The 25,090-nt window shown below is 34.3% G+C and overlaps 1 protein-coding gene across 15 annotated transcripts in view; it reads right to left on the reverse strand.

The window, feature by feature from the left end:
* Positions 1 to 25,090, reverse strand: part of Ccdc91 (coiled-coil domain containing 91) — a 343,525-nt gene that overhangs the window by 196,152 nt on the left and 122,283 nt on the right. For 8 of the 15 annotated variants that reach the window (XM_013505942.1, XM_005407144.2, XM_005407146.2 and 5 more), the window contains 4 exons: positions 13,279 to 13,368; positions 11,850 to 12,007; positions 10,782 to 10,985; positions 9,594 to 9,698 (listed from right to left, as the gene is read on the reverse strand). In XM_013505942.1, the coding sequence (XP_013361396.1) occupies positions 9,594 to 9,698; positions 10,782 to 10,985; positions 11,850 to 12,007; positions 13,279 to 13,368 (557 nt within the window). Of the gene's footprint in view, positions 1 to 9,593; positions 9,699 to 10,781; positions 10,986 to 11,849; positions 12,033 to 13,278; positions 13,369 to 14,346; positions 14,528 to 25,090 lie in introns of those variants that run through there. The other 7 variants (XM_013505949.1, XM_013505947.1, XM_005407151.2 and 4 more) reach the window with 3 other exon arrangements.

Consider the following 25,090-nt stretch of genomic DNA (forward strand, 5'->3'; position numbering starts at 1 on the left):
TTTGCTGATATAATTAACAATATATGAGTTAACAATTGAGGGGTGGGTCTTAAATCTAATGACTGATTCCCTTATAAAAAAAGAAAGAGATTTGAGACACAGGGAAGACGACCATGAAGAAGAAGGTAGAAAATGAAGTTGTGCCATAAAAAGCCAAAGAACATCAGGCACTATGAAATGTTGGAAGAGGGAAAAAAAGATTTCTCCATAAAAACTCAAGAGGGAGAGTGGTGATGACAGCATATTAATTTCAGGCTTGTGATTCCTAGAATTGTGAGACCAGAGTTCATTTTAATCCACCAAGCTTGTAATACCTTGTTATGGCTGTCATGGGAATTCAAGAGTACTTTTGCACCGGTCATCTTTGATGAATTCTTCCTTCACTCATCAACAAGCTTCACGTGCCTAAACTTTGCCCCATGTGTGTTCAGGAATATAGTTAACACAATACGATATTTCTTCTGATGAAATATTGTATGACACAGCCTTTTTCAAAATTCTTTCTACCTAAAGGTTAAAAGTAAGACGTCCTATGTATCTGAGTTGTCTCTTCTAAATGGAATACAGGAAATTAAATATGGATCTTGATATTACTTTCTGTAATACCAGATCTTTACAGTATTCTATGTAGACCTTTACTGAGGTTGCCATCCAAAATGCAACTAAACACCTGAGAAGCCTACCGTATAACATGCCCCATTTATAGCACAGAGCCACCAGACAAACTGATTGTATCCCACTAAATAAGAAATAGTAAAGTATCACTAGTCATTAAAAGTGGGCCTTTAAATGGAACACAGATATTAGAAGGTAGTAACATAAAATAAAAAACAGTATCATGGTAGAAAAGGGTTATGAAGAGAAAATATTAATATCCACAAAAAAAACTAAGAAAAAAACATGCTACCCAGAAAATAAAACTACATGATGTAAAAAGAAAACTCAAACAAAAAAATGAAAAACAAAAGCTCTTCGAAACTTAAAACACGGAGATATATGTATCAGTTGGAGAAAAAAGTTAAGGAAATTAACCAAAGGAGAGGGAAAATAACAATAGGAGGAAATACAGTAAGAGAAGAAACCCAGAGCATCCAGGTGTTAAATAAGTTGTCAGAAAGAGAAGACAGGACACAAAACAGTAACTCTTGAAATTCTACAAAATTAAATACACATTGAAGAGGTGTTTAGGGTTTCTACACAATGGACAAACCCAGGCCCAGTCACTTTAACTCCAGCACTACTGTATACTTAAATAGGCCTCCAGCAAAAACAGAACTAAATCATACACAGAGCTTAATAAGTACCATACTACTTAGTTACAGGAAGTAAGGGGAATTATTAACACTGTAAAAAACAAAGCTTAATGGAAACATGATTTTTATGTGGGAAGCACTTTTAAAGGTCAATACTGTTTTAAGAACAGAGTTCTTTCATAGTCTTGTCAATCAGAAGAATAGCTTTGGGGTGGCCGCAAATTAAAATAACTAGTGAGTAGACAATGATGCTAAGTAGACACCCTAGGAGTGGACATGTGAGTGTCAGTCAGTGAGGGTGCTTAGCGCCCAGCAGAATGAAGCATAGGCCACCTGTGAGAGACAGATGTCTAAATCCCAGAAACTCATGATCAAACTACATGAGTCAAAACAAAACATTTTTTAAAAATTTTATGAAAAAACTTAAAAGCTAAGAATATTTAAAAGATAACAGCCACTTCAAGATAAATAAAAAGTTGTTCAGGAACTGGAAAATGAATCAAAATATGAAATATGATTTGGATTACAGCAGCACTTACATAACCACTATAATGTAAACGCTGAATAATGATACATTCAAACTTATGACCTAACTGTTAGAAAATAAAAGCACATTAAATGTGGATTGGGGGAATTTGTAAAATTTAAAATCTAAAAACTCAAGAAGCCAAAATATTATTTTTTAAATACTGTTATTTAGAAACATAGACAGAAATACTAATTTAAAACTTTAATGCAACACATTTGGGACCTCTTCTGGCTGTTAGCTAAAAGTTTTCATTCCCTCAATAATACAGCTTTCTTTCTCTTAACAAATATTTTTTGATCTTAAAAAACTAAAATAAAATAAAAATTTAACATGATTGCAGCTAGGGCACCAGAAGAGCAGGAATGGGGAAAACGGTCTTGTTTTTCATAACAAGTGGTTTACAACTGACTTTGAACTATGCTTATTTATAATTTTGAGAATAATTTTTAAAAATTGCAACATTCCCTGTGTTTAGATAATATACAGAAATAATTAGATAGAAAATGAAAAAATAAGTAATTTATAAAAATCCTAACAAGCCTCTACTTAGAAAACAGTATTTAAAAATGAGGTACAGTAGTAAAAATCAGAAGCAACTTAAATATTCATTATTGGAAACCTACTATGTTAATGATAGTACACTCATTCTATAGGATATTAAGAAGCTTTTAGCATTCTGATATAAAACCATTTTCTTAAGCAAAAGAGTATATGATACACTTTGTACCTAGAGAAAAGGAGAAAATGAATATATGCACGCTATATTCGGATACACCTAAGGTATCGCTGAACATCAGAGAGGGAAACTATACAGCAGATATCACAGGAAGGAGACTACTATATAACCTTCAGATTTCTAAAAATTTTAACTATGTGAATAACGTATCATCTCAAAAATGTTTTAAAATAATAAAATACAAAATCTCTAACTAAGAAGTCTAACTCTATAAGCTATCTAAGGATAAGATTTCTGAAACCAAGGCTGAGGATGAAAAGTTAACATTTTCAGGAAAGAAACAATAATCCCAGCTTCCTCTCAACTTACGGTGGACAAATGCCTTCTCTATTTGGCATCTGGCTGACATTAAGTAATGGATGTAAATGACAAAGTGTTTAGTAAATATTTACTGAGGAAAAGAATGTGGAAGGCTCACAGGCCTCACAGAAAGTCTTAAATAAATGTCTGTAGTTAAGAGTTTGAATATCCCCATCTGAAAAAGGAGATAATAAATTTATAGGGTTAATATGATTATTAAATAAATAATGCATTCAAAGAAGACAGCATATTATTTTGCATACAGCAACCAATCAATAAATTCTTTTTATGTTAAAGAGAATAAAAAACCAAAGAAAATGATATAGTATTTCAAAACAAGATGATAGGAAATTAACAATGTTGTTATACTGCATACTGTTATCTTCAAAGTAGTTGCTCAGATTACCAAATACAGGCATGCAAAATTGATCAGACAATTAGGCATTAATGGTTCCTTTTCAAAAAACCAACAGAAATTAGTAGTACAACTATCTTAGCTATCTGTGTATATATATCTATATCTATTATCTATATATCTAACTATATATCTATATATCTATATAGATATATATATTTTCCCTTCCTTCTTTCTTTTCTCCTTTCCCCCATCACAGCAGTTCTTTCCTTTTCAGCAGTTTCTTTTTTTTTCTCTGTTCAATTTTGACGAAAATTGGAATGATAATATGTCAGATTTTATTTTATACATCTATCTCAAGAGTAGAGACCAAGCAAACTGATAAGATTTGACAATGAATGCAAATAAGCATATTAAACTTATGAAAACAATCTTTGTGTTCCCATATGAGAAAATATTCACAAAAATAAGTAAAAAGTCTAGATAAGAAAATTTCTTCTAAGAAACTCTTCAACTTTATATGTGACCATAAAGATGATGTTTCTCTCTAATACAAATACATTGTCATTCAATGATGCTAAAAATAAAATAAAAACATTCACATATATCTGCTGACACAGAATTAAACAAAATGTATTCTTTTCTCTAAAATATAGGAAATGATTACTATGTGAATTTAGTAATTCTAAATTACTCTTTTAAAGTTTACAACTTATAAATTCAATTGATTTCCTTATTAAAGTTAAGCCCCCAAATTTCACATTCCTTTTTTTTCCTTTTTCAAAATATTGGTTCCATACAGGCTGTGGTGGAGCCCCAGAGAAGTCTGCAACAGGATTCCTGCTGCCTGTGCTGACAGTTGGGGAGAGGACACTAACTGGTTGTGGGGTCCCAATGCGATGTGAGGCTGGAGAGAAAACGCTACAAAAAATGGCTTTGGCCACAGATGGCTCACTTGATTTTTGACAACCCTTAGGCTGTAACTACTTGTTAGATCCTTCTTGCGTATCTGTCTGAGAAACCACTTCTAAGATACCAACATGTATTACAGCAATCATTGATATTTTCCTACTAATCTGTCCATAACTCTGTAATGTTTGTATTGTTCCTATCCTATTTCATAAACGGATGCATGTTTATTATTATGTGTTTCCTACAACAACCATTGAGAATAATTAATGATTATTCAATAGGTCACTCATATATAGCTCTATTTATTTTCTTTTAAAAATACCTAAGTAGAGTACAACAACTATTGATAATCTCCTACCTCTTTTGTCTGTAACTCACTATTATTCGTCTATTTGTTTTCCTGAGAAACTATCTTGTAGATAACAATATGTAAAACAATAACCATTGATAATTTCCTACCACTTTGTCTGTAATTTGGTAAGCACCCCCCCCATTGTTGTTGTCCTTCTTTTACTCTTTAAAATAAAAAAAAGATATATTGGTTTCAAAGCAAGACTTGTTTTAGATTTGAAATTAAAATATGAGAAGAAATTATTTATGGCATAAAACATAAATGTCATGTTTGAGATTTAGCCCATTTTTCTCTCTCCTGTTCTGGCTAAAGTAGCTGGCAAGCCAGTAAAACATTATTTTACTCTCAGAAAAGTCATGTCAATTTTTCTGAAATTCATGTTGGAATACTGTATACAATCTATGAAGAAACAGATGATGAAATCTTCAATGCATGAAAATGTTAAATAACATAGATTTCTAGGGAAGTTGCTTTATAATGTAACACAATGATTCCATTGTTTGATTTTACTATAAAATTTGTTATAAAATCAGTGCACTGTTTATGTAATTGTGGAATTACAAAAGACAATAAATGAAAAAGGCAGATTCCTTCCCTTTTGTGTATGAATGATGAAAATATAGGTAAAGAAACTGAACTGTTGTATAAGTAATTGCCCTGTGATAGGAAGCAGCAATTCCATTGGCCTCACTTTACCCACCATTCCTCCAATGCTAAGTGAAAGATGACCTATGTAATCACCAGGCTGGTAAGGAAGAGGTGGACATGTGCGGCTCAGCACTCTTCCCCTCCAGCTTTCTTCCTCAATCTCTTCACCCCTCTCCACTTCCACATAGAGATATGGGCTTGAATGGGTATACGGACATACAAACATACATTACACTATGCCATACATCTGACGCAAGGTATATATGCATGAGTAAACATACATATTTTATTTTAATCTCTCTCTTACTCTTTTATTTTTTTCTCAATTTGTCTTTCCATCTCTTTCTTATCCTTTTCTTTCACTATCTCTTAATCTCTCTCTTTCATACACAACTACACAAAACATGCATTTTCTACCCTTCCTTTAATGCCTTTACTTCTAAGAGGAATATCTAGGGATTTCCAACTATGTTAAATAACAAAGCAACTCAATCTGTTACATTCGAACACATAAGCAGTAGTCCTATCTCTCTATACACCTCAGCCTACCTATTGTTTCACATTGTTTACTCTAAAACTTCCATCTTTCTTCATTCTCAAAAAATAGGTGCTAACAGAAAAAGCTTTTCACATATACCTATCACATCTACCAGTCTATCTGTACCATATATGTGGTTTTCCCTACTGCTGTTATACAGTAGAAGAGAACTGTTTGAGTTCCATCCTAACACAACATCCTTAGCTATCTATGAGATCCTAGATCTTCTCATGTACCAGGAAAGTCTCTTCCCCAAGACTGTCTTGCATACATACATAATTTTCCCACTTAACTAAATACATTTCATAATGATGCACATATTTTCCAGTTGAAAAGACAAATGCTGTCTGCATCCACTGAAGAATTGTCTCTGTTAATTGTGCCTCTACTTCCTTTACTCCCTTTTTTTTTTTTTGGTCTTCTTGAGACAAGGCCTCACTGTGCAGTTCAGGATGGCCTTGAGTTCACTTCACAGCCTAGGCTGGTCTCGAACTCGCAAGGATCCTCCTTCCTCAGCTTCCCTAGTGCTGGGATTACAGGCAAGTGCCACCACCCCTAGCTGTTGCTCCCATTCTTTTAAATCAACCCCAACATTCTCTGTCCTCAATGCCATCTAACTGAGATAGCAAATGGTGTGCATCATTACTTGTCTATCACTGTCATAACAGTTAAACTTAATGGCTTCTCACTTTACAGTCCTCTATGTTGGGCATCAACACAAGCTCACTGAGCTCAGGTCAAGGTCCTGGCAGACTGCGCTCCTGCCTGGAGTCTCTAGGGAAGAAAGCCCTTGCTCACTGAAGTTGTTGGCAAAATTTTATTTGAATACTAAGAAATTACTTCTAGGATACACAGCATTTTTTATTCTTAGAAATGAAGAAGCAGTTTGGGGAATGATTATAAGCATGAAGTCAGACAGAAAAGAGGAAAGATGCTATTTTACATGCTTTTGTATCCACAGATATTTCACTGTTTGATCATCTACCTAATTCTAATGTACTATTCCTACTCCTAAAAATAGAAAAGCAAAACAAAGTAGTACTTGTCCAATAGCTTGTGGGAAAATCTTTGAAGCTGAAGTTTTAAGTCTTTATAAATTTTCTTTAAGAGATAATGTAACCACTATTACAAAACTCACATGACAACCATTGCTAAAATTTCCAATACATATAATATACCATGCCACTGATGCTTATTTTTAAAAGCACTTTTAAAAAATCACATTTAGCAGAACAATATGGATGTCCAAATTTTCCAATAATTTTTATTCTGATTAGTGTACCTATGAATCAGCTTCTTGCTGCTCTGTCATCAATTACTAAGTATTTTCTCCTCACAGTTAACTTGGCTAGACAAAAATAAAATATTCTAACCAATTCCACCCTGGGAGTATCCTGTTCTTTTGAGTTAGGGACCTAGTGGCTGGGAGTTGCCTGTTTATTTTTTCTATTTATTACTACAAAATTAGATAAAATGATCTATTTGTATTTCCTTGGAAAAGAGATTAAGGGTAAGAAAAAAGCAAGACAAACTTTTTTGTTTTTTAATCCACTCCTTAAAGAAAATTCGCTCTCCAATGTTAATAATTTTTTCTGAGATAATTAAAGTACATGGCAAGTATCTCTTATTACATATAAGAGGAAAAAAATGTATTTGTGGTTTTCTTCTCTTGGTTCCCTTGTAGGAAAAAACAGTTCTGACTACCCCATAGCCCATGATGCCAAAACTGTTACATGTCAGCGTAAGAACTGCTGTTTGTGAATCTGTCCACCATAATAGTTAATAAAATCTGAAAACAAACACACAGAAAAAATAAAAACAAACAAAACAGGAATGTGTGCCTTGGAGTTCTACTCAAAATGGTTGAAGTATTTAAATAAATATTTCCGAAATTAAATTCTGGACAAAAGAGTAACAAATATTTGGTGTCTTCTCTAAGCAAGTCATTATAGTAAAACCTCACCTTCGTGTGGTTAAATGTTCACACAATCTCAACAGCCTGGAAAAAGTCTGCCGGAACAGCACAGCTGTACCTAGCATCGCCTACTAAAGGCCACACAGTAATTCCTGCCGACTTGGTGAGAGGGGTTGTCACTATGCTTACTTATTTATGTGAGGGCCCAAGTATGTTTGCTTTTGCCAGTACATAAAATTAAATTACCTGTAAAATATTTATATGATGCTACTCCACTGGACTGGATTTCCTTGCTTTATTAGGAAAATGAGAAATTCAAGGGGAAAAATTTTAAATAAAAAAAAAAAGTAACCTAAGAACAAAATATAACTGTCAAACATGTGTGCTCTAGAACTCATGCGCAGGGAAAATGCTTGAAGTCTCCTACAGAAGCCACTTGCCTTTATTCAAGCTATTCTAACAAAGCCAGTTATCTCAGTCCCAGCCTTGTGAAAATTAAGAGAAAAGCAGAATGCTGTAGGAAGAGAAAAGGAAAAAACAAAAAGTGATGACTTTAAGTCAACTAAACTTTTTAGTGAAAAGTATTTATTTATAATATCAAGAACATGTTGCTTAAAATTTTTCTTTTAAATAAAATCTATGTTCACCTTTAAAGATCATTCCTTCAAATTATCAGAGACTATCAAGATAAAAGAATAGAACTATGCCCATAGAGTGAACTTGATTAAAATACAGAAAAGCAAGTCTTCCAAATAGAGAAAAACGTTCCTGCTGCCTACTGCACAGCCCCTCACTGGACACCATTAGAACTTCAAATGAAGTATAAGCAGAGAAGTCTGTCTTACTAAAATAGAAACAAAATACAGTAAATCCTCAGTCATACTGGTAACAACTAAATGGGAAACTAAAGATAAGACAAAATATAAAAAGTAAAGGGTAATAAGAGAGTAATGATAGAATAGGTCTTGGACAGAAATGTAACTAAAAAATAGAAAAAATATTTTTAAAATTTGTAATTCCTATTCTAGTTAGAACTTAAAAGAATATACATGTGAAACTAGACTAGACATCATAAAGTCTTAGTTGGGACATGGCTGCAAAAATAGTCCTATTTATTCCTAAATGTAAAGCTGCGAGAGAAGCAACCAAGAAGAGATTTTAAAGTTCAAAAAACAAAATAGATTCCCTAGAGAATATCTCCAGAAATACAAAAAAAGTGACTAGATTATTCTACTTTTACACTAATCAACCATTAATACTCTCAATCTTTGTTAACTTTCACAAAATATAAAACTTCTTTTAGAGACAAATAGAACAGATTTTTTTTCACATGTCAACTTATTCCTATAAAAGATAACACATAGACAAAAGTACTTTTCTATCGTTAAATATCTTAGAAAAAATTCTATCTATTTTAATCAAGAGCAAACAGTGAATCAAATAAACAGTCTTTGAAACAGGGTTGGTGGTAAGTCTAGTAAATAATGATCCCAATGTATATTGAAAACACACACTTCTTATTTTTTCCTCATTTCCAAGTTTTGCTGTCTTTTTCTTTCAAGAGAGCTGTGAGTACATCTAGAGTGTGTATCCTTTCAGAGAGGAAGATGAGTAGAACACAGGCCATACCATTCCTACAATCAGGGAATGCCCTGCTCCCACAGTCTCAGCTATTCATCTGGATCCTATTGTGATGGGTGGTATATGTAAATACTGGGGTAAGATGAAGAAGCCAGAGGAGCCACAAGATTCACATTGGAAAGAAAATGAGAATTAATGTTCAGCTCTAGTCTGACGTACACTTCACAACACTACTTTACATGCTAAACTAAACTTCACTAGGGAGGACAAGTGTGGGAAGCCACTTCGATTATTAAAATGATCCAGGCAAGTAACAAGTAAAGACAGAGTTTGTCAAATGTAAAAAGTGCAATGCAGAAAAATAAAACTGAATATATCAGATTATTCATTTATATTTGTTGAGTACTCTTTGAAATTATAGCACAAGCTTCATCAAAAGATCTATATTTTGAATTTTAAACCTACTGGGCCTACCTGTAGTTCTTTGTATCTATCTTGAAAGGAAATGGCTTCTTGATCTTTTTCTTTTAGAAAGTCTTTTTCTAAAATATCATGCTTTTCCATCAATGATTCTACATCCTAAAAGAAAAATCCAAACATGAACTCAGTAACATTTCATCAGAAAAAATAGTTTTTTCGGGGCTGGGGATTTAGCTCAGCGGCACAGCGCCTGCCTGGCAAGCATGACATCATGAGTTTGATTTCTGGTACCGGAAAAAAAACAAAACCAAAAAATAAAAAGAAAGAAAGAGTTTTTTCAATGACCATAGAAAGAATCTGTCTGTAAAATAACCCATAGAAAGCATGGTAAAACTCTAACAATATTAAAAATGGTACATTTTAACAATATCAAACATCATTATAACACTAAAACTATTCTAATGAACGAATAAGAGCATCTCAACTAATTTCAATAAGCAAAGTCAATCTTTACATACTTCCTATAAATTTGCTAGGATATACTACATATGTACCTTAGGTAATTTACTAAAATGGCTGTATGCATATCTAAGTACTCTGATCAAATATTCACAAATGGTGCCTGACTTTCCCAAAAGTTCATGTTATACAACTTGAAATTTGTACAAGAAATACAATTCTGCCACCACTCAAAGTAAATAAACCAGAAAGAAAAGCATTATTTAGAGAAAAACAAAAAACATAGTAAAAGTTGCTCATCTCTTTAAAGTATATATAGATACCTCAAAATCTACAGGAGTTTGGTCAGGATTCCTGCTGACATCGAAATCCAAAGATGCACAAATCCCTTTTTTAAAATGGAAAACTATTTGCATATAAAATAAGTATATCCTGCCAACTACATTAAATCACCTTTAGATTTGTACTGTTTATGGTAAAATGACAATAACAAAAGCTCTTTATTAGTCAGTACACAGGTTTCTTATGCCCCCAAATATTTTGAGCCCACAGATGCAGAAGCATGTGTGTGGAACCCTGAATATGAAGGACTGACTGCCATACTTAAGATGAGAAATTTCCTATCAGACTTTGCCAGGTAATATGCTGCTGTGACTCACTCAGATGTACTACATCAAAGGGAAGCTCTGAGTATCTTCTGATGAGTTCTTACTCACGATTTTGGATTATATCGAATTTCCAGTATACACAATTCAAACATTTCTTAGGTAAATGTTAACGTGCCTTTTTAATCCTCTGTTTTTCTTCTTCAGACATTTTGAGTTTCATCTCCAGATCTGAAACTTTTTGCTGAAGCTGTATGTTTGACACATTGGTTGCAAGATCTTCACAATCATCCACAAGAGAGACTGTTCCATTACTTGTCTCATCCGATAAAGCCAGTGGAAAAAGTGGGATATCTAGATGTGTGTTTATTGACTGCTGAACCTAAACCACATTGAAAAACAAACATACACATAAGACAGAAGAAGGTTTATACTATCCCAAGAATAAAAATGGCCAAAGGGTATCAAAACCACATTTGAAAATTAAGTTGCAGCAAAAGTTCCAAAATTATCTCCCCTTTTAAGCAAATCAACAGAAGACCTTAAAAGTTATAATAACCTGATCTTTGCAATAAGAAATAAAATTTTCTCTGAATTTTGAAGTCGAAACTTAGTATTTATGTTTCTAACAATGTACTAATTGAAAACTTTTTTCTTATGCTTAAAAGTGTACAATAAAGTATAAACACATTTGATGCATACAGTTCTTAAATTTACAGAATCTGTTTGCATTCTAAACTGTAATGAATTTGAAATTCATCAATGACCTCTAAATGCTGATCACTTTCTAGAAAACTTAACAAGTTACTTAAATTATATATAACACTTGTGAAGTCCAGCATTGGAAATCCAACTCCAGCACCTGACTCTATGACTGCTCTGCTTTGATTTCGGCCTAACTGAAATAGTTAACTCTATTACCTAAAACATGTTAACGTTTTCTAAAAAGAAAAGTAATTATTCTTTATTATAATTACTTCCCCTTTTGAATTTCATGTATTGAAATCTGAAAGCTAGCTCATTTATAATAAATGAATCAAATCATATTCTGGTAACTAAAACAAAGTGAATACTTTGCAATTGTGCCACAAAAAATTTTTTTCCAATTTTTTTAATTCTAAGCATGAACATCGTTTATTGTAGAAATATCAGAATAATTTTTTTAAAAATTCTATAAGCATCAATTAAAACTCAGTATGCAATTTTTATGTTTATGAACTTCCCATATAAATATTTTTCTCCTTACCTGTGCTTTTGGAACAGTGTGGCTCCCGATGCTGCTGTCCGTGTGCACATTGTCTGGTGAGGAAAGAATGGCATCAGGAGAAAGGCAGCTCGCAGAAGATGAGTGCTCATGGTCCAACACAAGCTCAGGAGACACTGGCGACAGGTGGACTCCAGACACTAAAGGACAACACAGAGGACAGGACTACTAAGGAAAACAAGATGGGTGAATGGAAGAAAGTAGACGCAGAGACAGGGATGAAGGAAAAGCAATGAGAGTGAAAATCAGGAAGTTAAGACTGTGCTTTGAAGATGGTTATCTAAAATCTAAACCTAGAATTTGCAGGCTTAAAAGGACACATCTGACACCTCACCCAGCCAAGCAGTTTTATAATGTCTTTATGTTTCTATACTAAAACAATGCTATACAATGCGTATTTCTAACTCAGAGAAAATATTCACATATTATACATTCATTCATTTAGTTCAGAAAAATTCATTTAATTAAGAAGAAAACCAGAGCATTAAAGTGCCTGCTAGCACCAGGCACAGGCACAAGGGGAGACACATGTGAACAGGAAAGATCACTCCTGCACTTGACAATCTCCTGAGCCAGCAGGGAAGTCAGCCAAGCAGACTCCAAGCACAGTGACGTGCATAAGGAGGAGGAATAGATCTTATTTCTCTGTATTAATTCTTTGGTAACAATTTTTCATGGTAAGGCTGGACTTTTTCTTCAGAAAAATGTAGAAATAAAATTTTGCAAAAAGTTTCATAACAAACTATCATCTTACTGTGATTAGGATTCAAATAAGAGTTCATAAAACCGAAGTCAATTGCCAAGTATAAAAACACAGATGAAGTCGAAATCAGGAAGGTATGTTTGTATTAGTTTATTTTTAAATATTCCTCTAAATATTCAAATAAATTTGTTGCCAAGGGTAGTGGCTCACACCTGTAATCCCAGCACCTGGGAGGCTGAGGCAGGAGGATCATTGCAAGTTCAAGACCAGGCTGGGCTACAAAGTGAGCTCAAGAACAGCCTAAACTGCATAGCAAGACCCTGTCTCAAAAAAACAACAAAACAAAAATTACGTCAAATAAATTTGTACTATGTATGTTAAAATTTAAAAAGATGTGCTGGTGGCACATGTCTGTAATCCCACCAATATAGAAGGCTGAAACAGGAGGATCGCAAGATCAAGCTAGCCTGAGAAATGCAGCAATTTGGTGAGATTCTATCTCAAAAAAAAAAAAAAAATAGACAAAAAGATATATATAGAGAGACAGACAAAGACAGGGAGAGTGAGCACAGGGATGTAGCTCAGTGCAAAAACCCCACTTGTGTTCAATCTCCAGACCCACACCCGTAAAAAATGTAAGAAAAGTAACTTGAGTCATTTTTTAGCAGTAAGTCATTTATACATTTTGACTTTTTGAATCTTAAAGACCTTTATTCCACATTGGCATCAGTGGCAATGTCAGTGAAGTTCTACCATAAATTCTGTGAAGGCAGCTCACAATGGAAATTGCACATTTCCCTGGGGAAAGACATTTAAAGGCCATTAGGTATTAACAAACTAAAAAATATATTTATTTCTGACTAGCACTTAAATTGTTATTCAAATATCTTATATATACTTTTATTACATAGCAATACTGTAATTTTGAAATACTATATGCCATACCAGATAATTAAGATATTCTCTTCACAAAAGCCATTATTAACTCAAATTTAGAAGACTGGAATTTTAATTCATGTTTCTACTTATATATATATATATATATATATATATACACACACATTTTTTTTAACCTGGACTCGAACTCATGACCTTGAGCTTGCCAGGCGAGCACTGTGCCACTGAGCTATATCCCCGGTCCCTTGGTATATATTTTTGAGATTTTTTTTTTCTAGTTTTCACTATTATCTAGAGAGAGAAAGTTCTCTAAAACATCAAAATATTCTGACTTTTAATATGCAGTATAACAAAAATATCATTTGTGTGTTTTTAAAGATATGAAAATTAGTGTAATAGAAACACAATGACAAAGACAAGAAATACTGGCTCATGACAAAGAGCATCCTTTCACATTTGCCCTTCATAACTGAATTTCTTGAACAGTTTATAGTCCCTTTCTTCAGTTTCTTCTTAATCCAATTCTTACCACTCCATTGGCCTTTTTATCATTATTAAATCCCATGAAGACGGCTGCTCCTTTTTAATTCTCCAGGGCACATGATAATGGCCTTCCTTTCATACCATGAAAGGTTCTCCTCATACCATGAGCACCTGGATTTCTTTTAACATTTTAACTATTTTTCCCTTATTTCCTTTCCAGTCTCTTTCTACACTGAAACACAAATTTTATTTCCTGTATTTTCTGAACTTACTGTATACAGTATCCTAGGATACCACTTTCAAATGCTATTATTGTTATCACCTATAAGCTAATGACACTCAAATACATGTCTGTAGTACAAATTGTCCTGCTGACTTCCACATCCATGTGCTTACCTTATTTCCAGATAGATCCATTTAGATGTCCACCAGGTACATGAAATTTAGCTATCATTTTATATATACCAGCATTGCTTTATGTTTTCCTTCTCAGTTAATAGGAACCGAAACAGGGACTGTGTGTGCACAAGCCAGAAATGCTACCATTAGGCCAACTTCACTCCAGTCACCTGTGTAACTAACACGACTTCACAATAATGCTGCCTCTGTGACCTCACAATCGTATTGCCTAAGGAAAGCCATAGGCCCTAGAGTCAATTTTGAATAGTAACAACTCTCTCCTTGTGCAGATTTCAGCAAGTTACACTAAAAAATCTAAACCATAGTTCCTCTTCTGAAAATGGGAAAAAAAATATGTATCTCAAAATAATATTATATAGCTTAAAAGAGATAATGCAGTTAAACAACTTAGCTCAGTGACAATTATGTGGTAAATATTCAGTAAGTGGAAGTTAGAACTGAAGTTATTATTTTGCAATATTTGAAACAAGCTTTCCCAGTAATCAATCTACTGCCATGACCTATCCAACTATAACATAATTCTAATTTCCCACTGGCCATTAAGGTATTATAGATCTGTGAAATATTTCTATGAAATAGAGAAATTATAAACTAATAAGTATGTCTAATCAAAATCCTGGATTTAAAAAAATAAAACAGCAGTTAATTTTAAAATAAAAGGAAATTATACAAATATATAAAATTAAATGATGAGAACACAGTTCTTAAAATAGAAGTTTATTTTAAAATTAGAAAAATGAGTAATTCTCTGCAGAAATATAGTTTGCATAAGTTATTTCACTAGTGCATTAAAAAGAATCTTATGAAAATAGATCTTTTTCTTTGGGGAAAAAAAAATAAGTTACTAGGCAAGTACCCCACAAAGCATGCGATTATTTCAAGAGAATTTCTACCATAGATTCAAAACCTGGATAATCTCAATACTTTAAAACTGAGGGGCAAACCACTTTCTGAGCTTTCCTTTCTCTCAATAAATTCTTCCTACTGTTAAAAAAAAAAATTGAAATCTGAGAACACTATAAGTAAAGGAAAACTGCATGAATATTAACATAACACTGACAGCTAAATCTGATAACAATAAAAAACAGAAAAATTTGAGACTTTCAGGTTAGAATATCAGTTATAAAAAATGAAGTAACTCTTCTAAATAAAGTATCCAGCTCCACATGGCAAAAAAATGATATGATGAACTAGCAGGATTTATTCCAAGAACACAAAGCCAATTTCACTAGTAAAGAATCTGCAAGTATAATATAGTATTTCACAAAAAGAAAAATTATCTCCAAGACTGAAAATGACTAATAAAAACTGAATAATTTTGTTTTAAAAAAGAATTCAAGAAAGTAGGTATCTTAACATAATTATACATCCAACTTTCCTCCTAAATCTACAATGTAATAGGGAAAATGTCAAGGTTTTCTCATCCAAGTAAGAAATAAAACAAGAATGCCTACTATCTATGTTAAACTAAAAGTATGAAGTAAGCCAATCAAATAACAACATAAAAATAGAAAAGGAGGAGCAAGCACTACCACATATTCCTATCTGGGAATCCATGCACAATTAACTCAAACATCAAAAGCATTCATTAAAGTAGGAAGATACACATTTACCAACAGCATTCATACGTAAAAATAACCATTTAGAAAATATGATGATGGAGAAAATACTATTTTTCACTGTAACAAAGATATTTCAAAATAAATTTAGCAAGAAATATGAGGATAACTCCAACAAAACACTCTTGAAACACGAAAGTAGACCTAAAGAACATAGTTTAAATGAATTGGAAAACTAAAAATGATAAAGAATCCATTCTCCTTTAGGTTAATTTTTAGGCATAAATAATCCCAATAAAGGTATCCATAAGCTTTTCATATAGAGTTTAGATAAATGGACATTTAATGTCAAATGGAAAAAGCAAAGCTGCAAAAACAGGAAGACACTAAAAACAGAAAAGCAATAAAGGGAATACTGGCCCCACATGACAATATACGAAATTCAACTGGACCAAAACATACTACTATTCTCATTAAAAATACATTCTATTAAAATATACTATAAAGTATCTTCAAATAAAATAATATTGTACTCAGTATCACAAAAAACAAACCAACAGAATATCACAGAAAGCCCAAAAAGATTAAACTATGTGGGAGGCAAGTAACTTAATTTCACACCAAATACAAAAATAAACTCCATATAGGATGGAGGCTCTAAATGTTTGAAAAGAGAACATTAAGTACTAGACAAAAGCATTGAGGGAGTTCTTCTTTATGTTGGGTATAAGAAGAGCTTCCTAACTATGATTCCAGGTGCAATAAAAGAACAGGCTCACGTGACTCTAGAATATCTAACCCCTTTTTGTCCGTGAAAACTTACCTAAAGAAGTCTAACAGAAACTGGGGGAGAAAAAGAGATGTGCAGTAAGTCTCACAATAAGGACCAATGTTCTTAACACAGAAAGAACATGTACAACTGTGAAAAAGGATTGAGAAGTTTAAAAAATTACCAAAGAGGCAAAAGATACAAAAGACAACTTACAAAAAATATATAAATGGCCTTTAAATTTATGAAGACAAAGCCAAATATATGTATTCGTTGTGGTAAAGGAACATAAGGATATAGCTAGCCAACACTAATGAAAGGACTGGTGGGAGATGGGAGGAAACGAGTTAAAAAGCAGAAGACATGGACAGCAGGAATATTTTTTCTCTGAGTACAGTTTTTTACATGGTTCTGGACTTTTGCAGCTACATTAATGTTTCACATATTGAATAAAAGAAAAATAGAATCTCTAAGAGGAAAAGAGAAATTAAATCTTAAGAAAGAACACAAACGAACTCAACCATACAAAGAACAACTAAGGCCCATGAGAAGGGGAGAGACGGGAGTAAGAACTAACCCAAGTTGCATTGGGAAATACAGCAGTATTCTGACAATATGGCCTCAGTGTCACAACACAAGAATCCTAAATAAATACTGAGAAAAAGAAGAAAAAGAAGAGGAAGGAAAAAGAGGAGTAAGAAGAAGAATACGGAGCAGGAAACGTGAAAAAATGTAAGCCTTTTAAGAAAATGGGTGAAGGGTAAATGTGACGTATTTGTCTACTTCTTACATCTTTCTCTTCAAATGGGAAATTACATCTGAATGAAAGCCAGTCTAGAAAATAAAGTAAGAAGGAGGAGACATAAATAATTCTATAAAAATTTAGTATTAAACAAAACACAGAAAATACTCTGGAAATTCATGAGAACTGCTTCTCTCAGAAATTAATTTTATGCCATCAAAACTGAGCTTGGAAAATTTTGCTAGCTAATTAGGGTTGTGAGCAGAAAGGCTCTAAGTAGTATTAAAATAGTATCACTGTGACATCCATGCAAAATACTACTTTACTTTTATTTTTATTTTTTTAGACAGGGTCTCACTATGTAGTTTAGACTGGTTTTGAACTCATTTTGTAACCCAGGCTGGCCTTGAACTCATAGGGATCTCCTGCCTCAGCCTCCCAAGTGCTGGGATTATAAGCATACACCACCACATCCTACTATACATACTTTGAAAGGAAGGTAACAAAATTTCCTAATTGACTGGATCAAAAATCAAAGGAAGAAGAATAATCAAGAGTGCTTCCAAGTGTTTAGCTTAAGTAACTGGGATAGTTTTTTTTTTTTTGGTACCAGGAATCGAACTCAGGACCTCGCACTTGCCAGGCAGGCGCTTGTGCCACTGACCTATATCCTTTAGCTTAAGTAAATAGAAGGATGAGGTGCCCAATAACTATAAAGAAAAGATGGCTGGTAGAAAATGTGATGGACAGAAAGAAAGAGTTGTGATGTGGACTTTGCAATCTTTTCTTCCCAACTATACACATGGAATCTTAAAACTATCCTATAACAGAAGGAGCATCATACTGTATTTGCTTAAGATACAGCATACGAATAGCATAGAAGCAATGATAAAAATTTTCTTTCACAAACAAGTCAGCAACCTACCAGCTAGTGTCTACCCTCAATGGAAGTCAGAGTTCATGTGCAAGTAGACAGCTCCTTCCAGGGAGGCATGAGGTACACTGTGGCCTAGAAGTCAGTCACATGTCCCAGCACCTGTACCTCCTGAAATAGTTCACAGGAGCAGCTGCCTTAATATCCCCAGAAACCATACTCTGTTACAGTAACTCAGTGTACTTATAAAACTTAAAACTACTGCTTTCAATCAAGTATATACAGTTCATACACAGAGCCCCTAGACAAGATGAAATTCATGGTTAAGACACATTTTATCCAGAAAATGACTACTGTCCAGTAACAAAGATGGCATTATACTTTATTACGTACCTAGAAAGTTAACCCAATATTAAATATATCCTTAGGGAATAACATGTTAATTTTGAATTTGAACTTAAACATTTATAGATTCAAATCTGTTTACTACAATAGTCCAAGGAGGGAAAGAACAACTGAAATAATAATATACAGACTATTTCTAAAAAAACCAACTATCAAAATGTTCTCCTAAAGTGTCTTCATCATATAAACCACAAAAGAGCTTACTTTACCCTAAATACACATGCCTTCACCAATATATAAACATTAATTTTCATGAAACAAACATGTGTCATATAAATATCTTAAATTTAAATCTAAAGAAAAATGGCAATAAAACAAGGATAGTATTCTGTAACCACAATGAAGTTTTACAGACTTATAAAACAAATATGAATAATTTTATTGTAGGTTTAGCAAAATTATGTATATTTCTACAATCTCCATTCCTTCATTACTTCTGCTTCTCTAAAGAATAATATCATTAGCCCACAGTGCTTCTGAAATTAGACAGACTTAATCTGGATGTGAAAAGATGTTTTACATTGGTATAATAATAGAAATTATCAAAGGTAAGGAAAACTAAACCCATTACCAATATAATGATATTATATGAGGCTATATTTTATTCATTGTAAATACTGAGTAAAGTTGTTTTCAGTCTTTTTTTAGTTGTCCTTTTTTGTCTTTTACATACATATAAACTTATATATATATACACACACATATCTTTGACCTTTTAAAGTATTATACATGCATTTTGACCTTTTAAATTACTATATTCAGAAAGGCTAGCCTATCTTTTAACATATCTTTTTAATCAATGTATCAATTAAGGGGTTTACTATTACAGAAATGGGAGAAAATAATTCAAACAAATTATTTCCTATTGTTGATATTAGTCCCAGGATGCTATGGAAGAACTGTCCTTCCAGTTTATCAAAACTTATGAAAGTATAATAAGAGAAGTAAGATCAAAGATGAGGTTAATTATAACTTCAGTGACTTCCAAAGCACTATCCTGACTAAAAGCTGATTCAAATGGCAGCAATTAAAGATAATCTGATACAGCAAAATTCTTTAAAGAGATGAACACATACACATGCAGAAAAAATAAGAATGCTATGATGCCCTTATGATATATCAACCTGGATAAGGCTGAATACTCCTTTTTCACTGAAACATTAATTTAGGTATCACTGTGAAGGTATCTTATATGTGAAATAATTAGGATAACTGTCATGGCCCTGACTCAGTCATTTAAAAGCCCTTAAAAGCAGACCTGAGGCTTCCACGATGAAGGAGAAATTCTGCCTGTGGACTGCAGCTTCATCCTAAGATGTCTAAGCTATCCTCCAGACGGCCTCCCTGTGCATTTCATTGTCTAACCAATGTCCATAACTGAGTAAGCCAAGTACTTATAATAAATCTCTTAATGTATACTTCCATCTTGTTTTTCTGGGTGAACCATGACTTATGCAGGTTATTATCCAGACAATATATGATACTAAAATTATATGATACTAAAATCATTCTCAAGATTGTTTCATTAAAAACTAGCAGGTAACTAGAGAGGCACTGAGCCCCAGGTAGTCAGGATGCCAGGGCTTTGGTCAGATAAAGAGGAGCCTGAGGTCAGGCAGTAACAGGAACCAGGTAGACAAGTCAGTCCAGGGATGTGACAAGTGCAGTAATAAGCAAGGCGGTGATGGCAATTGTGACAACTCCTGCTCCTACCTATAGGAAAGATGTTTCCCTCGTACTTTGTTCTTTTAATGAACTCCTTAGATGGGACAGAGGCCTAGAGGAATCTGTACACATATACTGGCTATATGCCTCAACTCTTCAAATGCCCAGTTCTAGTTTACATAAGCAGCTAATTCTATAGGTTGCCCATAGATGACTCAGAGTGATCTGAACCCTGGTCATTTTTTGGTATCAAAATTCTTAGACAAAAAGTCTCCATGACAACTCATTTTGGGTCCACCTCCAAATATTGTGAAGTAGTTCTCTCTGCTTAATACACATTTCTCCTGTGTACTTCCTTTGTCCTCAAATTCAATCTTTGACTTCGGGAGACACTGACCCATATTATGACATCATTCCGCTGGGACAGGGACTCATCTCCACTGACACCGGTAAGGCCGGAGAGGGTCAGCAGCTCCAGGGAGGAACAGTGAACATAGGCAGCAGTGCTACACCCAAGAAAAGTCCACTGTAAACTGCAGGAAAAAGTACAGGGTTTTACTCTGAAAGTGACTCTCCATAAAACAGTCTAAAGATGGAGAAGAAATCCACTGCAGCACCTGCCATATGTGACAATTTAATCAGGAGCCACTTGGGGAAGGTGTTACAACTGAGCTACAGAACAACTACACTTCAGAGTCACACTGCCACAATCACTGGGCATGAGATGGCCACAAGAGACAGCTGCAAAGGTTGTGAGCTAGACATAGACCCTGAGAAGGGATCTCACTCTCTGCTTTAAGACAGGTCAGTCCTGTGTGACTTTGGAGAGAGCTGGGTCTGAAAGTACTATCTTCAAGGCCAGCAGACTGCTACACACACACACACACACACACACACTGCTGTCTGCATCCAGCACAGAGCTTACTGGCCTGCTTGCTTTCCCATCTGCCAATATGTGGTTTGACAATTGCCTAGGGTAGAGTGGAAGACAGAAGGGCCTCTTGAACAGAGAAGGTAGCTCACACACCCACACGCCACTCAGCACAGAGAAGAAAGCTATGAACTAGGGTGCACAGAGAGACAGGGAAAATAGGAGAGGCCAGAGTGAGTACTGCCCTAGGGCAGACACCACTGACCAACTACCCCCAGCAAGAAAGACAGGACTCAGCATTCACACATACTAACATTACTGTGCAAACAAAGTGGGTCTCAGCAGTGCTTCCCTACCCACTCCATATCTGGTGGACACCAATACTGCAGGTCCTAGAAAGAAACCACTCATACAAAACACAAGGAAATTTTTTTTTTGACTCATGTCTTTTTCCCCCTTCATTGGGTTTGTGGGACATTTATAAGTCATCTTCTTTTTTGTTGACCTTTTCTTTTTCCTTTAGTTTGGTCTTTTTTATATTTTTTGTTTGTTCTTTTCTGTTACTTATACCTACTTCTATTAATTTTCTTTTACTCCATAGTAACATATTTTGTCTCACTTTTCTCTCCTCCTTATCGTTTTCCATTATTTTCCAAATCTTACTTCTTTCACTCTCCCATTCCCTACCCTTCATCTTTACTAGTGTTTTGGGGGACTGAGAATTATCAGTTGAGTCTAGAACTCTTTGCACTGCCAGGTAGGAGCACAATGGGAACCCAGGTGAACACCACAGAAGAGAGTAGCCCCTCCCACCACTTCTCCACCACCACAAGCCAGGTGAATCACCCTGGAAGGACCAAAGAACAGCCTCCCCCTTCACTACTGCCATGACTAAGGTGAACTGCTTAGGAAAGCTCAGAGACCAAAGGGAATGCCAGTGACACAATAGGGTCTCAATCAGGGCACACAAGATGGACATGCGAGACTAGTCGTGTGGACACTTCGAAGCAACAATAACATTTCAAGCCAGCAGGTGCCTGAGGCCTCCGTGGGATCTGTAACCAACTTGGGAAGAACCCATGGCTGGGTAATCAGGCCTTTTCTCTCAATTTCTTTTATATTACTTTTTTTCTCTTGTTCTTCCCTTTTCTTTTTCTTCTTCTTCCTTTTTTTTCCCTACTTTCTTCTTGCTCTTTATGTTTTATTCCTGTGTTTTCTAAACAGCTGGGGAAGAACTACAGCCACAGAAAACTAATCCCATCACCCAAACTGAGACCAAGTTTACATAATCCCTTGAATACTCCTTCTTTCTTTTATTCACTCTTCTCTAGTTTCCCAAACGTTGTGTGATCATCTTTGTCCTACAGCCTTGCTTCTAATTCCTTTGCAGTTTGTTTTATACACAATGCTCCCTAAATTTCCTCACCTCAGGGTAAAGCCACTCTACAAGCTGAAACACCCTGCATACAAACTCTTAATTTACAATTGGTTCTATTATATACTATAGACTCTGCTCCTATGCACTAAACTACAGAATCAACAGTTACCACAGTTTGTCAATTTCTAAATAATGCCTCATGCTATTGTTACTGAGAAGTTTACTACTTTAGCTAGGATGTCGTGTCTATTGTAATTAGTGGTTCTGCCTTCATTAACAATATGGGAAGCTTTGGAATAATACCCTCACCGCATTCCTACAACAAAGGACTGGGGACTGGGCCAAACAGATACCAACATCTAAACTTTAATTAATTGAGAAGATAGGATGTTATGACAGACCAAGGCCAAGAATTTCCTACACAGAGAAGACATGCTTAAAGAACAGATATTCCCAGAGAAGCCTTGATACTACAGATACAGGTACTCACTAAAAAATTCACAAGGATCATCACAGAAAACAAAATAAAAAAAATTTTGAAATAGAAAATGACAAGACAAAAGAGCAAAATGCAAACTCAGACCTCCACCCAACCAGAACAAGTCCAGGAGACATCGAAACAGAAGAAATTGGAGACCACAATGTTAAGTGACACAAATCAGAAACAGAAACTTAAATATCACATGTTTTCTCTTATTTGAGATACCTGAAGTAGAAGCAGACCAAGAGATGGAGATGGCAAGAAAGAGAGAAAAAGGGGACAAAAAAAGAATGTGTTGCATACATCCACTAACTCCTCACAACAGATGTAATCATTATGTACTACAAATGTTATCATTATATATAACAAATCATTATGTACTAATAAAAATTTATATTCAATGTTTTAAAAAAGGACTTGAGATGTAGTTCAGGGTAAAGTCCCTGCGTTCAATTCCCAGGACTACAATAAAGAAAAGAATAAGAAAAAAATGAAGAAGTACTTCAAAGGAAGTACAAATCCTTTATATATTTTTATGTTCTGCTAATCCAATATGCAATCCATCACCATTATAGATTTACAGGTAGATTATAAAAAGAATTCTACATTATCTATTACTCATTCAACACAACGGGCAGTTAGAATAGGATCAGTTATTACCTTACAAATAAATGTTTTACAGACTGAGATTGTACATACAGTATTTCAGACTGAATTAAACCACAGAGCAGCCTGTTGGAGCCAGCAAAACATCAAAAAAATATACAGAAAAAAAGTTAGGGACCCATAGCAAACACTTAAAAAAGTAGACGAACGGTAAGTAACAACAGTTTAAAATTCTGTTCTTCACATATAAAAAATAATGCTTTCTAGTATGTTATGGCTTACATCTAGATGTTCCCCCAAACCCTCCTGCACTCATTGCTAGCGCTTTTTGGTGGTGACTGGATCCTGGGTAAGTGATACTGGATTAGTCTACTGACTGATTTTGCACAGGACTAATGTGGATGATGATCTTGCTGAAGAGGGAACACAAACCCTGTGGGTGGTACCAACAATAGGCTTATAGCCTGGATGAAGGGAAGTCTCACTGCTTCCTGCCTGCCGTGCTACAGACTGTTTCTCCTCTGACATGCTGCCCTGCTCTGGAGCCAATCAACTACAGACTGAACTCTCTACACACTGTGAACTAAAACAAACCTTTCCTCCTTTAACTTGTGGATGTTTGGTCTTCTGTCCCAGTAATGAGAAAGTAATTGAGACATGACATCTCTAAAATTCTGTCCCTCATATTTCACTCAACTTTACAAGATTATCTAAAACTATTACTAAAATCTTGCAGTATAATCAAAGTAAGATCATGACTTTTAAATAGGTCAAATCTAGGAAAAGAGTCATGCCTTTTGTGTTCTGGCCTACATTCTTATTCCTTTTAAGAAGTGAAAACCTTTATCAGAGTGTTTCCTGAGAGAAATGTTTTAAAAGAAATTAAATTGTTTGCAGGTTTACTGTTTTCAAAGTATGTATCTGCAATCTCTCTATTTTTTTTTTTTTTTGCAATCTCTCTATTTATGTTCCTAACAACCCAAATAAAAGAGATTTTTTTAAAAATCTAAAAGAGGAAGAGATAATTTAGGTGAAATTTAAGTACAATGAATAATGTATAGGATTCATTACTGAACCACACCCATACACACACAGGAAAAGAGACAAAGACAGAGACAGAGAGAGAGGCAGGCATGCAGAGATAGGGAGAGGAGGAGCAAAGGTGGAAGGGAGGAGAGACTGCAAAGAACGAACATGTCTTCTTTTTTATCTGTCTAGCACTATAATATGTTTGATAGAAAATAAAATGAAATTCATGTCATTTTCTCCTAAGATATACTTCTTTAAATAACAGATTCTTCTGACAGGAATTCATTCATAAAAGGAGTTATGAATGTCTCTTCCCAGGAAAGTTGCACCAGGTAAACTGT

Source organism: Chinchilla lanigera, unplaced genomic scaffold (genome assembly GCF_000276665.1).
Source record: "Chinchilla lanigera isolate Chin_1 unplaced genomic scaffold, ChiLan1.0 scaffold00104, whole genome shotgun sequence".
NCBI classification, from domain to species: Eukaryota; Metazoa; Chordata; class Mammalia; order Rodentia; family Chinchillidae; genus Chinchilla; species Chinchilla lanigera.